Raw genomic sequence first — 17407 nt, forward strand, 5'->3', positions numbered from 1 at the left:
GAAGCCATTAATGACATTCCTCCTCTTTGTTGCTGTTTTGGGAACACCTGCGAATCCTCCTAGAATTAGCACACATCCTTTTGGGTTCATGGTCTGGATTTTTAAAAAGGTTCAAATCCCTTGGAAGCAGTGCCCTACTGATCTTACTCTCTTGAAACCTGGCTGCAAAAGGCACCCATGAGGCTGGGCCTCAGGCCCAGGTCAGGGTGAGACTGTTACAAAGAAGGTCTTTTCAAGACCCAAGTCATTGCATCGTTCTGGGTAGGCTGCTGGATGCTTCCTCAAGGGGTATGTGTTGGAAAGGACGGCTCCGCCTGGGTGATTCACTCCACCCAAGGGTCACGAGACGAGTAAGGAGAAGAAACGATGAGGATCGATAAGAGCTCCCTAGAGAAGTCTTCGTGTTCTCATTCAAGAACGCAGAAGGCCAGCCTGGTCGACCAGATGTAGAATGTCGATGCATAGAGCTGCCTTTCCCGATCTCTCACCAACTCTCCAAAGCCTGAAGACCCCACCTTCCTCCTCACTGTCTGCATCTACCCACCCAGGTCCTCACCCTGTCTGACTCCTACCACAGAATTCAGCCTGTAAACGGTACAAATGATTGTGTCTTCACTATTCCCCGACTGCCCATAGAGAAGATGAAGCTCGGGCTCACAAGTTCCAAGGAAGATGTGAACCCTACCATGCCCTGCACAGAAAGCAAGTGAAAGGCATCCCTGCTAAAAGCAGCAGGGAAATCAGCTCACCCCTCCTTTCTAAAGCAGCAGCAGCAGCGCAACACGTCTTCAGGGCTCAAACAGCACTTGGCTCCTGAAATCTAAGCCAAGTCTTCTCATTATGGCTCAAATACTATGCCTAAGTTCCTGTAAGTTAAATCCCAATATAATGAACTCCAGGCCAGTATGGTATCAAATTCTGCTTGGAGAGATCTTTAAAAAAAAAAAAAAATCCTTCCTGGAATGCGTAGATGACTAACAGAGGCACGGAAATCCCTATGGACAAGGTTTCCAGGGTGGTAGCTTCTGCAAGGGTGTTTGGGACAAATTCATACTTTAAACTCTTTTAAGAGTGGTATCACAAAGTCACATCTGTCCTGACTCCAGAGGCGTCCCTTCCCACCCCAAACACCAGCAAATGAAGGTAGGAAAGGAAGGGTGAAATTATGTGCATCTTGTTCCTTAGTAAGTTCAAATCATTATCCAACAACATCCAGCCAAGCCAGCCAAGCCCAACTCAGAGCGGGGGTACACGGGAAGCCAAAACACTTCTTCCCATTTCTACCGCGTCCCCCATCTCTCCCCTCCCTGCCGCCCCCATTCCTCAACAAGCAACGACCCAACAGCGGGAGCCATCCCTCACAGCTCGCTAGGTTGTAAACCTGCCCTGTGCCCCTTGCTAAGGAAGGCGCGTCAAGCCCATGAGAGTGGAGCCTGCGAAGTAGGGAGGAGGCTGAGGAGAACCTGGGCCACAGCCACTTGTGTCTGTTGCTGCTGCTGCTGGAGGAGCTGCTGGAGGAGCTGCATCTGGTGCTGGGTGGACAGCGGCGTGCCCGCGCCCAAGCCCGGGGGCTTCGAGGAAGAAGTGGGAAGAAGCATCCTGGGCGAGGCTGTCAGCATGGGCTCCTGGGGGCGGGCTGAGACCTGGCGGAGAAGAGGAGACACGGCGTGACCCTGGGCAGGCGCCACCTTTAGGGGCCTCACTCTGCCTTTAATACATACAGCATGTAGGAGGGTGGGGTGAAATGGCCCGCTTTTAACCAAGAGCTGGAAATGCTACGTCCTTTTTTTTTTTTGGCTGCATTGGGTCTTCACTGCCGTGCGTGGGCTTTCTCTAGTTGCAGGACTACTCTTCATTGTGCGGGCTTCTCATTGCAGTGGCCTCCCTTCCAGAGCACGGGCTCTAGGCACGTGGGCTTCAGTAGTTGTGGCACACAGACTCAGTAGTTGTGGCTCTCAGGCTCTAGAGCGCAGGCTTACTGTTGTGGCGCACGGGCTTAGCTGCTCCGCGGCATGTGGGATCCTCCCGGACCAGGGCTGGAACCTGCGTCCCCTGCATTGGCAGGCGGATTCCTAACCACTGCGCCACCCGGGAAGCCGCAATGCTACGTCTTCAGTGGAAATGTGGACAGACTCCCACAGAGGAGATGATGATCTGATGGCCTGGGCTGGGACCACAGAGTCAGAAAACCCTATCTGGACACCTGATGCCATGTGATGGGAGACCAGGCAGCTGAGATCATCCTATCACTCGCCCATAGCTTCCAACTATACCATGTTGTTGAGTCACTTGAGGTTCTGGACTTAGAGGGATCTGTCTCTATGAAAGATAGCTACCTACCACCCCACTACGGGGCGGCTTCTACCTTTACTTTGTTGTGTTCTTAGGGCTCCCTCTTCCAGGCTCTGCAGGGTTCTCCTGGGCTGGCCACAAGTGAGGGAGGCGCTCCAGCCCAGCACGGCCTCCTCTCACAGTGAGAGCCACCAGGGAAGCAAGTCGGGACACAGATAGTGGTCTGGAGAGATCCTCTCTCTGAAAGGGGAAAGCAGTTTCTATTCCCTTCCCTCCTGTCTCCCTCCTGGTAGTTGGACACTTTCATTAAGACGGTTTCTGTGAGCCAGAGAATTCAAGCACAGGGTTGAATTTGATTTCTGGCAGCTCTGCTGCTGGTCCTTTTTCAGATGTGCACCCAGTGACAGAGGGCTTTTGCCACTTGCAGAGTACAAATTGGGCACCAAAGAAGATATCAGGCAGACAATCTGGAACAACATTGCCCTTCAAACTAGACAGGTTTCTCCTTCTGATGAACTAGCCTAACGACTTCCACTTCAGAAAAGGCATTGCATGGTGAGGAAAGAGAGGCACTCCTGATACAGGGAACTGGCAGGGAATCTACAGGAAGGGGAATTTGTCAGTATTTTCCTCCTGTTGGCAGGGGTGAGGGGGGTGCAGGGTGGGGGGTTGTTTTGTCTTCGGGTTGGAGGTTCTTAGTTTCTTAACCTGGATCCTATCAGGGACTCCTTGAGGGCGTCCATCAGCTCACCTGTACGATACGAGGTTGAAATTGATGACGCCTGAGGTGGTCTGCCAGTTTCTAACCTCCAAGGGACCAATCTCCAGCCTCCCCAGGAGCATCAAAGGCACACAACCGCTAGCTGCAGGCAGAGGCAGCCCTAACTCACTCTGCTCCTTCAGCTAAGCCCCCGGGGATCATGTCACATTGTGCAAGGATTAGCCATGCACAGGTATTGTGCAGCGACAAGGTGCCATTAAAGGTGGGGCTTCCACTGAGAAGAAGGGGACCCAGTGCTGATGGGACCCTGGAGGGTGGCGCGCATCAGGAATGAGCTCTGTGACATCCTGACACGCAGCAGCGTCTAGCATCAACACACGGGGACTGAATCTCTAGAAGTTAGGCCCCTCTGAAAGGAAGTAAAACATGCTCTGGAACCACCACGGTGCTGGGGAGCGCCTCACTCTAAAGGTGACCCGGCAGGTGCTAAGAGGTGACTGACAGTGGCTGAGGCTGTGACACAAACTGCTCTGGGAGGTGATATGCGTGCAGACCACCTGGGTGGGCCACCTCCGGCTTACCTTGGAGTCTGTATGGGAGCCTCCTTCCTTCCCTACCGCGTCGAGGTCAGTCACACCTCGGCTGAACTCCAGGGCATCATTCCCTGGGAGCGGGACCTCAACTGCATCGATGTCCGTCTCCTCTGCAGTGGCCGTGGAGGCCCTCTCGGCTCCGGTGAGCTGGCGGCCTACAGGGACAACAGAGAGGGTAGGGAAGGGGTACAGTCACACTAAGAACAACGTCCTACTTTCCCAACACTTTAGTTTTCAGCTGTGTCACGCCTAGGGACGCCACTGGCTTTGTAACGTTTTCACATATCTTTTCACTCAAGTCTGTTAAATTTCCAATCCAATAAGATGTTCTCATTTTAATATCCTTTTAAAGTCCAGAAACAAAGACACCATTTCCTCAAGTCTGCACATGACTGCTTTGCCATGCTCCTAACGGGCTGTCAGATAAGGGGTAAATCACCTCACTCCCTGGGCCCCAGTTCCTTCAACTGTATAGTGGAGGCTGAGTTAGGTGGGTGGGAGGGTTGCAGGCCTGAAAAATAAGGACAAGGAGATCCGAGGCCCCATCCCACACAGTACATCAGTCTCCCATCCTCAGAGCCTGCCTCTGACCGTCCCCCAGGAGCAAAAGCTAGGGAAGGGCCCTGGAGAAGGCGGCAGTGGCAGAGGAGAGACAGGTGGCTGGTTTTCATGCCTTGTCTTGTCTATTTCCCACTTGCCCCTTCCTACCAAAGACAGTGACCATGTCTTTGATCACACGCTCAGCACGTGTATGAAATTCCTACTGTTTCTTATTTTTCTTCATTCCCTGTTCCTCTCTCTTTCCTGGGCTCTATAAAACCACCTGGCAATTCTCAGGCATTTCCCAGGAAACATTTTTTTTTTCTCTACATTTGGGATTAGGTTCATCACTACTGTCTTCAAATAAAACTTCTTAAAAGGCTTCAGAGACCAAGCACCAATCATAAAACTACACAGGCTAATGTAAGTAGCAAGTATGAAGAGCTGATTCCCTAACCCTAAGGCCAACCCAGGGAGCCAGGCTTTGGTCATTTGAGGGCCTGCCTTGTAGAACAAATAGTCCTAACAAGTCTTCTCATGCAAACCCATACGAGTCATCGGGGGAAGCAAGATGGTATTTAGAAAGCCAACAGTGTGCTTGGTTTTCCTCCTGGCTGCTCTGGGAGCTGGGAGACGGACTGCTAAGGGTTGCAATGGCATGTAACAGAAAGGAGGGCCCTGGACCATGGCCTGGCAGGGCAGCTCTTCTGCTCCTTTGTAAAGCAGCCGGCAGGAACATAGGGAGTGGGCTGCTTCCTACCATCTCCTGCACCCAGAAGTGACCTTCCTGACGATGAAGAGGTTGATCCTGTGAGAGGGAGGCCGATGGATAACTCGTGACTATTTCTTAGTAGGTGGATGGTGTTGGGAACTGAGCCTCTGATTCTCCTTGCCCGCAGAGGAGTGAGCAGGGTGAACTGGGCCTGCGTTTGAGGAGAGATCTCCATCAGTCATCAGGAGGGACTGGCTCCTACAGCACCGGGCATCCATCTGTCAGTGCACTTAATTAGCACATGATAGCAACTGTGCCCTTCTGGTCTTGAGACCAAGGGTGTATTTCATTCATGGCTCCCAAGGATCTGGCACAGAGAAGGTGTTCAGTAGACACTAACAAAGGCAACAGTGTCACGACAGGGTAGCAGAACAGGGAAGTGGGCTATAAGAGGAGGCGGCCCCTCACCCCTGGAGATCCTAATGACGAGAACTAAGCAGCCCTCCAGAGGGTCTGGAGATGCCCAGGCCAGGAGCCCAGAAGGGATTGGAAAATCTCTTAGGTTCTAGCTCTGCTTCTGGGGGAGTCATTAAAAAACAAACTTCTCAGCCATTTTCTTTGTACTAGTGGAGTTCCCAAACCAAGCCTGACGTACATGAAGTCACCAACTATGGGACTGCTTTTTGAGAGACTTCCTGCCACTCAGTGGGCTCTTTGATGATCACATTTGGAGTCTTATAGATTTAGTGCAGCTAACGGGTAGAGAGTACAAGCACACCTATTTTATTGCACTTTACAGATATTTCAGTTTTACAAACTGAAGGTTTGTGGCAAACCTGCACTGAGCAAGTCTACTGGCACCATTTTTCCAACAGCATTTGCTTACTTTGTGTCTGTGTCACATTTTGGTAATTCTCAGAATATTTCAAACTTTCTCGTTATTTGTTATTAGGTGCTATCCATTATTTGTTATGATGATCTCTGATCAGTGATCTTTGCTTATAATTATTTGGGGGCACCATAAACTGTACTCATATAAGACAGTAAACTTAATGTGCTCTGACTGCTTCGCTTGCCAGCCACTCCCACCCACCCCCGCCACCCTGCCCATCTCTCTTCCTTTCCTTGGGCCTCCCTATTCTCTAAGACACAACAATATGGAAATTAGGCCAATTAATAACCTTACACTGGCCTCAAGTGTTCAAGTGAAAGGAAGAGTCACATGTCTCTCATCTTAAATCAAAAGCTAGATATGATTAAGCTTAGTGAGGAAGGCGTGTTGAAAGCCAAAATAGGTCAAAAGCAAGGCCTCCCTCTTGCAACAGTTAGCCAAGTTGTGAATGCCTAACCCAGAGCAAGGCCCTAACTCTCTTAAATTCTATGAAGGCTAAGAGAAGGTAGGAAGCTACAGAGGAAGAGTTTGCAGCTAGCAGAGGTTGGTTCATGAGGTTTAAGGAAAGAAGCCATAACCATAAGGAAAAAGTGCAAGGTGAAGCTGCAAGTGCTGATGTAGAAGCTGTAGCAAGTTACCCAGAAGATCTAGCTAAGATCATTAATGAAGGTGTCTACACTAAACAACAGATTTTCCATGTAGAGGAAACGGCCTTATATTGGGAAGATGCTGTCATTCAGGACTTTCATAGCTAGAGAGGAGAAGTCAATGACTGGCTTCAAAGCTTCGAAGGACAGGCCGATGATGCTCTTTAGGAGCTAATACAGCCAGTGACTTCAACTTGAAGTTGAAGCCAATGTTTATTTACCACTCCAAAAATCCTAGGGCCCTTAAGAATTACGCTAAAGCTACTCTGCCTGTGCCCTACACAAGGAACAACAAAGCCTGGATGACAGCACATCTGTCGACAACATGGTTTACTGAATATTTTAAGACCACTGTTGAGACCTACTGCTCAGAGAAAAAGATTCTTTTCAAATTATTACTGCTCATTGACAATGCACCTGGTCACCCAAGAGCTCTGATGGAGAGGTACAATGAGATTAATGTTGTTTTCACGCCTGCTAGCACAGCATCCATTCTGCAGCCCATGGATCAAGGAGTAATTTCAACTTTCAAGTCTTATTATTTAGGAAATACATTTCATAAGGCTATAGCTGCCATAAATAGCAATTCTCCTGATGGATCTGGGCAAAATAACTTGAAGATCTTCTGGAAAAGATGCACCATTCTAGACACCATTAAGAGCATCCATGATCCATGGTAAGAGGCCAAAATGTCAACATGAACAGGATTTTGGAAGAAGTTGATGCCAACCTTCATGGATGACTCTGAGGGGTTCAAGACTTCAGTGGAGGAAATAACTGCAGATGTGGTGCAAACAGCAAGAGAACTAGCATTAGAAGGGGAGCCTGAAGATGTGACTGAATTGCTGCAATGTCGTGATAAAACTTGAACAGATGAGGAACGGTTTCGCATGGATAAGCAAAGAAAGTGGTTTCTTGAGATGGAATCTACTTCTGGCAAAGATGTGTAAAGACTGTTGAAATGCCAATAAAGGATCTAGAATATTACATAAACTTAGTTGATAAAGCAGTGGCGGGGTTTGAGAGGATTGACTCCAATATTGAAAGAAGTTTTACTGTGGGTAAAATGCTATAAACAGCATTGCCTGCTACAGAGAAATTGTTTGTGAAAGGAGCGTCAACCAAAGTGGCCAACTTCACTGATGCCTTATTTTAAGAAACTGTCCCAGCCCCCCCCGCACCTTAGCACCCACCACCCTAATCAGTCAGCACCCATCAACACTGAGGCAAGACCCTCCACCAGCAAAAAGATTACGGTTTGCTCAGATGATAGTATTCGTTAGCAATGAAGTATTTTAAAAGTATGTACAGTTTTTTACATATAATACTATTGTACACTTAATAGACTACAGTATAGTGTAAAGATAACTTTTATGTGCGTTGGGAAACCAAAAACTTTGTGCTACTCGCTTTATTGCAATATTCATTTTATTGCTGTGGTCTGAAACTGAACTCGCGATATCTCCTAGGTGTGCCTGTATAGTAACAGATCTGTTAGAACCGGGGTGGGGGTAAAGCTGGGGTAGAGAGAAAGAACAAGCTAGATGGAGGGATATTATTATTGTGTGTGTGCCCGTCAGTGTATCAGATAACACAATATCTCGAAAAGGGACCCACAACAAACGGTCTTCTTCAGGTCCTATCAGACAAGGGACAAAATCTGGTATTTGCAATGTTCCTGATATCGACAAGCCCAAGGGACAAGAAACGATATGAAAATCTTCTGGTAAAACCAAGAAACTTACAGGATTGGGCACTATGGATTTCAAATTGTAATAGGGACAGGTAAGACTGGACTTGGGGTAGGGGGTGGTGCTTTTTAAACTGTTTATTTAAACTATACTGGATACACTGAATAGTCTCTAGACATATGCTGATTTCATTCATCTACTCAGTAAGTATTTGTTAATAACCCTGTATACAAAAGAAGTCCACTGGGCATAAAGATGAATAAGCAAAATCTGTGCTTTCAATGCTTCCCCAGCCTGATGGAAGAAACAGACATAAACCACAGATGCAGCATGAGGCTGTATCACCTATGAGGGAGCTATCCAGGGTGCAGGACAACAGAAGAGGAACACGTAAGTCAGGCGGGTGATAGAGAAGCCTGTGCAGAGGGGAAACACCTCCTGAGGAAGGAGTACCAGCTAAGGCAGGTGAAGAAGCAGGCAGAGGGGAGGGGAGGCCATGGAAGGCACTCTAGGCAGAGGGCAAGGCAGGGGCAAAGACACAGAGGTACAGAAGTCCACAGCATGGTTGGAGACACTGCAAGTGACTCTGCGGGAGGGACCTGACCAGGAAGAGTCAGGATCTGATCTTGAAGGAAGGCAAGCAGGTTAAGTAATACCAAAAGATTTTCATTTTTTCAAATTTCACCTAGGGATGATGTGGAGGATAGATCTATAAGGGACAAGATAGAAAGCAATACTCTAGGGAAGAAAGATGAGGGCTTAAGCTAAAGAGGTGGCATAAGACAGAACAGAGGGGACAAATCTGAAATACCTTCAGGGGTGCAGAAATCACAGGACTTGGTAACCAACTGTCTGTGGGTGGGGAAGGGGGAGGGAAAGAGGGAGAGAGGAGGAGATGGGGAGGGAGAGAGAGAGGAATACATGTAGAATGAGTTTTAAAACTCTGATTTAGGTGACTGAGTAGAGACTGGCATCCTTTAGGGAAAATTTTGGAGAAGGAGGATTGTGGATAAGAGAATGAAATTGTGAGAGTCTGTAGCAGCTAACTGGAGATATCCACTATCCATAAGTGGAGAGTTCAAGAGAAAGGTCTGGGCTGGAGTTAAAACCATGGGCGGTCAAAAAAGAGCAAAGGGACCAATCCCAGGAGAAAATCCCCACACCTGAGGGGTAGGTAGAAAGGAGAACCTACAAAGGATGCTGGAAAGCAGCTAGTGGAGAAAAAAGGAAAGAGTGCGGGGTGGCGGTGGGGGGCCCCAGAAGCTGGGGAAGGGGAGTGCTTCATTCCCAGTGGTGCACACTGCAGACAAAGGCTGGTTCAATTTGCCCACTAGGTGGCCCTTCAGTGACCTGGACTGGTCGTTTCAGGAAGCACTGGCAGGCAGCAGACACCAGATCACTGGAGGTTGAAGGGCTGATGGCGAGGGTGGGGTAAAACGTAGACAATGAGTATAAATGTGTCTCGCAAGAAGCTTGACTATGGAGAGGAAAGAGATAGGCTGGGGGAGATGCAGGGACAAGGAAGGTTTGATTTTTGTTTTTTTATGATGGAAAAGACTTGACCTTATCTATTTGCAGTGGGGGGAAAAGTCAGCACAGTAGAAGATTCAGGTGATGATTTAGGAGAGAGCTGATGGCTCAGGGTTTAGGAAGAGGCGAGATGAGGGGAAAAGCAGAGGCAGTGAATAGGTTAATCTCAGACAGGAGAAGAACATCGTCCACCAAGACGGAAACTGGGGATAAGGAAAAGGCAGAAGGACTGCTGAATGGCAAAGTAGCCTGGGGCCAAGTCTGGGGACCACAGATGTGTAATGGACCAGCGTCACAGGGCAAAATGGACAGGTACTGTTGGATGAATGCAGAACTTTTTACATGTCAATTATACCTCAAAATAAAATGGTTGAAAAAAAAAAAAGGATTATCAGCTCAGTCCAAAAGTACTTGAAATGGCCACTTTTTGCCTCAAAATTGCAACAGCAATAGCTTAAACTCAAATAGTGCTTACTGTGTTCCAGGCACTAGTTTAAGGGATTTACATGTCTTAACTCATTTATCCTTAGAACCACCCTGAGAGTTAAGCACTATTATTATCCCCATTTGACAGATAAAGAAACTGAGGCACATAGCTGGTAAGGCTGGAGCTGGGGCTCAAAGCCTGCCAGTCTGGCTCCAGGCTTGGTGCTTTTAACCATTGCACCACCTCGTCTCCCAACAGGCTCACTGCTTCCACCTGTAGTCTCAGCCACCCTGCTTTATCTTCTTCATTGCATCGACATCCCCTGAAATGGTCCTGTTTGTCATCTGTTTGATCCCCCACCCCAACTTTCAGTGTGAGCTCCTCACCAGCGGAAACCTTGTCTTGTTCACAGTATCCCCAGAATATGCGGAAACTTGATAAACATCTGCTGAATGAAGGAAGGGAACTGAAACTCAGGAGAACCAAAGGATCAGGCAGTGGTGGCCTGACGAGATGGAAGAGCAGGTGTAGTGGGAGCGTGGAAGTGACACAAGGTCAGTGGTGTGCTTGCCTGAATAAGCCAGATGCCCAGGTCCAGCAGATGTAACAGGTACACAGTAAATACTCCTGAACCCACTGCTCACTGTCTAGATGGCAAGAGTTTTATTTCTAAGAAGCTCTAATCTCCAAAGGGCTCCAAGCCCTTCCCCACGTTGGATTATCTGCTGCCGTGGGAAGAGGGACGCCTCCAGGGGAACGGGATCTCTCCCAGGAAACCCTCTCCAGGAGTCAAAGAAACTGCACAGGGCAAAGCAAGGCAAGAGGAACAGGGGCAGTGGCCCCACCTGGCTCTGAGCCCCGGGTACTGGCCAAGGGCAGCTGCTGCCAAAAGATACAAAAGATAAATCTCCCCCAGGGTAGGGAACGGTGGGAAGAATGAGGGAGGAAAGAAAGGCAGGCAGAGAAAGAAAGAGAGAGGCAGCACACACACAATGAAAGTGAGGACCTTCATTAAAAGCACTCCCGAAACCCAGAAGGGAAAGGGCTGACAAGACATCAAAGAAGATAGCAAAGCCTCTGCACTTTCCAATTCCTCCAGAGTAAACAAGTTTCCTCTGCATAACAAACGGCCTGCCTGGGGCAGCTCCACTGGAAAGATAAACACTGCATTAAATGAAAGCTCCCTAACGTGGAAGCAAGATTCTTGTTAAAAGGAAAAGAAAACCTGCCAACGGACAGTTCCACTGTGGAGCTTCAAGGTGCCCCATTACAGAGAAAAATCCTAATGGAGTCAATAAATTCTTCTGGGTGAAGAATTTATGGAAAAAAGGAACGTGTTCCTAGCAGTTTATAGACAGTATGGAAGCAAGTGGGGCTGTAAAGGGGAAGTGACTACAGGGATTGATAAGAAAACACTTCCCATCTCAGATCTGTAGAATTCCAAGCACTGATACTCAAAGTAGGTTTCACTTCACGGCAGTGGCACTACACCGCATTCAGAGGGCACCTGATTAATCATTTAATGTGGATCTGTCATAAAATCATGGGACTTCAGAGATCCTCTTGTCCATAGATGGGGTCATGTAGTTGAGACTCTGAACTGGAGAACCGGCTAATAGCTAATGTGTATTTAGAGTGTATTACAGGCTAGGCACGATGCTGATTTACATGCATTATCTCCCAACACCTAGCAGATAAGAATGATCCAGAGAGACTATAAAGCTTGCTGAGGATCACCCGGCTGAGAAGTGGTAGAGTTAGGATTCGAGCCCAGCTGTTCAGGTGCCAGAACCCAGACTCTCAGCTGCGTCTCTAGTCTGCTGGTCCGACACTCTCTCCATCATGCCACACTGCCTTTTCATTTCTGTGATGGTCACTTTTGTGTGCCAATTTGGCTGGGCCATGGTGCCCAGATATTTGACCAAACATTATTCTAGATATCGCGCTGAAGGTATTTTTCGCACGAGAGTAAACATTTAAATCAGTAGACTCTGAGTAAAGCATGTTACCCTCCATGATGTAGGTGGGCTTCAACCAATCAGTTGAAGGTCTTAACAGAACAAAGACTGACCTCCCTGTAAGAAGAGGGAATTGTGCCAGCAGACCACCTTTAGATTTGAACTGCAACTCTTTCCTGGACTTCCAGCCTGGAGCCTACCCTGCAGATTTTGGACTGGCCACACCTCCACAATCACACGAGCCAATTCCTTAAAATGGGGTGTGTGTGTGTGTGTGTGTGTGTGTGTGTGTGTGTGTGAGAGAGAGAGAGAGAGAGAGAGAGAGAGAGAGAGAGACATGAGCCAATTCCTTAAAATGGGGTGTGTGTGTGTGTGTGTGTGTGTATCTCCCTGAAAAATACAATTCACATCACTCCACAGGCCAGATTCTCCCTTACATGAGTTGGGGAGAGCCCCTACCACTCCCTTTACTCTGCAGAGATGCCAACATGATATATGGAGAGCATATCCAACCCATGCTTGACCTCCTTAAAGAGATATATACTCAGTGCTTTGACATCTTAAACTCTGAAGCAACTACACTGGGCCTGATAGATTTCCCTAAAATGAACCGAGATGTTTCATTTCCCTAAAATGAACATCAGTTACATTCTTCTTAGGGAGAATGGTATACAGAAGGTGCCAAATAGCTGAGATCTCACGTATATTACTGTCATTTGAAAAAATTATCACCAAAAAGGTTATAAAAGGAGAGGTGCATGTAGCTGATGGGCCCATTATCTCGACGCTCACCACCTGTTAGTCAGAAGAGCGTAGCCACGTTGGCCTCTATCTGCGGCCTCAGCCACCATCGCTCATCACCATCAGTACTCTCTTCAGCCTTCCAGCCTCACCCTCTAGGCTATATCACCTCAATTCTACCTACTCCCCCCAAACCAAGGTCATCGTTCTTCATCAAGGGGACTGTTTAGAAGTCACTGCCTGCTGAAATTTCTACTCAATCTCCATGCTCATTTTGGCACAGAGTAAGCACTGAATAAATGCTGTTGACAATGACTAAAATGACACACATCCCTTGCCACAATCACTGACCATGTTTACCAGTTTATTCAACAAGTATTTATTATGCCAGGAACAGTCCCTACCCTCCCAGAGCTTGCACTCTACTGAAGACAGGAGGACACTATGTATCTGGTAGACAGTGGGCTAAATGCTAATGTTAACAGCATCAGCCAGGAGTGAAAAGAACATAGGAACCTGGAGGAAAAAAGTGTTTAAATTTTCGGGAAGGGGAGAGGAAGAGAATGGGACAGTGGAAGCTGGAAGGCAGGCTTCCCAGAAGACAGGGTAGTGAAGGATAAGTAGAATGGCTGCCTGGGGTAAATGCAGGAACCACTGGCAGGTGGAACAGCATTGACAACGGCTGGAGGGTACACGATACACTCAGGGTGCTAGGGGAGGAGTGGGGGGAGACAAGACGGAGAAAAGGATAGGAAGGGATCCCTACTGGAATCTCTACTCACCCCCAGAGAGAATCCTGCCTAGTATCACAGGAAATCATATCAGCCCACCCCCACCCAGAAGACCCCTGCAGGGTCTAGAAGGGGAAGGAAGGAGTAGTTCCCACTGCAGGAGGGAATAGCCTACCTCCTACCCCTCAGAATAGTCTATATGAAATGCTATCCAGCTCTTCTCTCCGAAAGGCCAAACCATACCATCCTGATCTCTTTAGCAAATGGCTGAGAAGTTAGTTCTGATTAGGTGCTCGGAGGCTAGATCAAGCTCCACAGACAGGAGTTCCGTGATAAGAACACAGTTCAAACACTCAACCTCTAGGTAACCTCCCTGTGTCCAACTCCTTTCGCTCCAGGAATAAATGGCTTCACCAGAGACAATGCCCTTTACTTTTTGATTAGTATATGTGCTTTGTATATGTGCATCCTGGCTGCTAGTGGTACCGTGGGTTTGAAAGCCTCTGAGGCTTAGCTATGATTCTCCACCAACAAGGGAGCAGGGCATTACCAAAGAACAGTCAATAACGTAAAGGTATCAATCTTTTCCAGCTAGCAGCTCTGAGGGCAAATCCTCCAGTTCAGAAGTGAGCAGATCAGCTTCTGTTCTCTGAGCAACATGGCCAGCTATAGGTCTGGTATAATGAAAAGTACATCTTTCTCCCACTATCGCCACCTAGTCCCTTTTTGCAGAATGAACCACAGTAACCAGTGTCTTGTGTATCATTCTGGAGATGTTCTATGCAGAGTAGGCACATATATGGTTTCATGTGCACATGTATATATACATATATATACACACACACTTTCATTTACATGTATATATTTTTCTACAGTAATTGGTGGCGTGTCATATCCACAGTTCTACACCTTGATTTTTTTTTTTAATTCAACAAAATATCTTGGAGATGACTTTTTATCAGTTCATAGAGTACACCAACTCTGTGTAATATCCCATTATTTGTAACCGTAATTTATTTTAAAATCCCCTCTTGCTATTTCCGATTTTTTGCTTTTATAACAAATTCTTTGCTCACGTAACTTTATGTATGCATTATTTCATACATGTATGGGTTTACCCTTAACGTGAATTCTTTGAAGGGAATTTGAGGGTAATTTGGGGGTCAAAGCATGTGAATTTTCAAAATTAATGATTTCCACATTTTTCTCCATAGGGGTTCTACCTTTATCACACACTATGTCAACATGTGTGTCTGGGTTTATTTCTGAGCTTTCTGTTCTGATCCATTCACGCACTTATTCATGCATCAGCACAGTTTTACCTATTATAGCTTTATAATATGTTTTTGTACCTGGAAAGCCACTCCTCTGTCATCACTCATCTCTTCCAGGATTTTTTCTATTCTTGTTTTTTCCCATATTTTAAAATAATAATAGCTAACATGTATTTGGTGTTTACCATGTGCCAAGCACCAGACTCAGCATTTGAAATGTATCTGCGCATCTAATCAACACAAAAATTCTATGAGGTAGGCACTGCTGTTATTTCTATTTTTTCCATAAGAGGAAACTAAGGCACAGAGAGGCTATGGAACTTGTCCAAAATCACACAGCCAGTGACCACTGCAGCTAGAATGTAAACCAAGAGTCTCTACTCTTCACCACTTTGCGATAATGCCTTTTGCAGTATGAGATTTCTTCTGCTATTTTCTAACTTCTTGAATTGAACGTTTAATTACTTTGATTTTCATGATTGATCATCTAAATGTAAATAATTAAGCCTTTGATTTTCCTCTGAGCACTCTTTTATCTGTATCCCATAAGTTTTGAATATGATAGAATACCAAGGTGCCTACTTTGCTGTTAAAAATTTGTATTGTAATGTTAAATTTATAGATTAATGTAAGGAGAATTAACATTTTTATGATGTTGAGATTTCCCAACCAAGAACTTTCCAATTGTTTATGATTTTCTTCATATAAAACATATATGCTTTATTATGATTATTCATAGGCATTTTATCTTTTTAAATTGTTATTTTAGTGGATATTTTCTTCCACTGTGACTTCCAACTGGTTGTTGTTGGAATAGAAAACCATAGTTATCCATATGTATTTATTAGACCTCACCTCTTTAACTAAATTCTTTTATTTCTAATAGCTTTCAGTTTATTTTCGTGGGTTTTCCACATAAAAATGTATAAACCATATTAACTTTTTGCCTAATACTCACACTTTTCCCCCCACATTTACTGTTAGATTATAGAGATGATAAAAGACATCTTTGTCTTATTCCTGACTTTTAATGAGACTTGAAGATTGGAGATACTGGAATAATGTCCACACTGAGGGTTCATAAAACTATAGAATTTAGAAATAGGAAAAAAAAAACCCTACTTAGATAACTGTAATTATCTTCTTTCTAATTTGTTCTATGAAGGTGCTTTTGTATGGTAATTTTCTTTGGGGTCTGACTTGGTAGCATAAACAGCTCTACCTTTAAAATGTGTTTCCTGATATACAGTTTTAAATGCTTCTTTGTTTGACAGTTTAAATATCTTTAATTTTCTGTTATAAAAGTAACACACATTCCTTAAAGAAAATTTGGAATATAGAGAGAAACAGAAAATCAAATGTTTTTTAAGTGAACTGATTGCCTGCACGCACGAACACACACACACACACACACACACACAAGAGGACTCTCAGAGTTAAGGACTTGGTCCTGGTAAGATGGAGGAGGGGAGACAATTGAATTTGAATGTGGAGGAAATCGTTTTCAGAAGAAATTTATTTTTCAGAGTCCAAAAATCTAGCCAGGATAAGCTGATCCTTAGGACTGTTCACTGGGCTGAAATAACCCAAAGAAATCTTTGATTCTCTGACCAGTTCTCTCAATCTTTTTGCCTGTCTTCTCCCCACCTCTCCGGAGGAAGTCACCCAGCCGGCGAAATAGCCCCACACTCTGAATCTGTGACCCAGGAGGAAACAGGCTTCTTTTCGGGATCGGCTCAAGATTAAAACCAGACCGCTCCCCACCTGAACATCCCCATTCCTGGGCCACCGTTCACTTCCACTGCCCCACGCTGTGAGTCTACCTGCCTGTTCATCCACATCCACGGCAGTGACCTACCTGGGTCCCCTGAGCTGTTGCTGTTCCTCTCACTCTCCCCGTCTTCCTGGCCGTCGGCATTCTGCTGCGTGTGCTGTAGGCTCAGCTTGTGGCAGACCTCGAAGGCCTGCCCCACCGTCCGGACGATTCGCATAGCTTGGCTCTGGGAAGGAGAAAGGAAAGGAGAGAAGGGAGGATGTGGAGACCCTCTATAAGGACACAAGAAGGGCCGAGGTGGGAGAGGATGTGCAAGAGGCATGCAGACAGGAACCCATGAAGCCAGCAAAGGAAAGAGATGGAAAAACCTTATGTTGTTTGGATGTGCACATACAAAGAAGAATGCAAAGACATTTTCCCTTCCTGAAATACTCCAGAAAATAAGAAATTGTCACCACAGTTCTGAAACAATCAGTCAACTGGATGGACAGATAGCGAACATCCCAATTCTGGACTTAGCCCAAGTCCGCCTCCCAAGTTTGACAAAAGTGGTTGATACGCTTCAGAATTCTCTGCCAACCATTATCAAATGTTCCATGGGTTCATCACACTAACAGTGACTCAGCCATGTTTTTTTTTTTTTTCTGCTGGAAGCGGTGGGTTTCCCTGGTGTTCCTGCAGACCAAGGGTTGAGAAGCCATGGTCTAAACAGCAGAACCAGCTGAGGCCTGGAGTCCAAGTTCCCTGGAACACGACTGGCAGCCAACGGTATCTAAGGTGAGCTTCCCAGCCTTGCTCCAAAGATGTCTCTCATTGGGTCTATTCTTTGGCTACTTCCTTTTTTTCTTTTCTTTCAGATCTCAGTCTACTTCTACTCCTCCTGA

General features: G+C 46.3%; 1 protein-coding gene across 9 annotated transcripts in view; it reads right to left on the reverse strand.

Annotated features, from left to right (window-relative positions):
• The window catches only part of CUNH1orf226 (chromosome unknown C1orf226 homolog), a 306178-nt gene that overhangs the window by 26687 nt on the left and 262084 nt on the right, over nt 1–17407 (reverse strand). For 8 of the 9 annotated variants that reach the window (XM_029229297.1, XM_029229288.1, XM_029229286.1 and 5 more), the window contains 3 exons: nt 16608–16749; nt 3595–3761; nt 1464–1643 (listed from right to left, as the gene is read on the reverse strand). In XM_029229297.1, the coding sequence (XP_029085130.1) occupies nt 1464–1643; nt 3595–3761; nt 16608–16749 (489 nt within the window). Of the gene's footprint in view, nt 1–1463; nt 1644–3594; nt 3762–16607; nt 16750–17407 lie in introns of those variants that run through there. The other variant, XM_029229295.1, reaches the window with a different exon arrangement.

Source organism: Monodon monoceros, unplaced genomic scaffold, assembly GCF_005190385.1.
Source record: "Monodon monoceros isolate NGI ecotype Baffin Bay Population unplaced genomic scaffold, NGI_Narwhal_1 Super_Scaffold_18, whole genome shotgun sequence".
In the NCBI taxonomy this organism is placed as follows: domain Eukaryota; kingdom Metazoa; phylum Chordata; class Mammalia; order Artiodactyla; family Monodontidae; genus Monodon; species Monodon monoceros.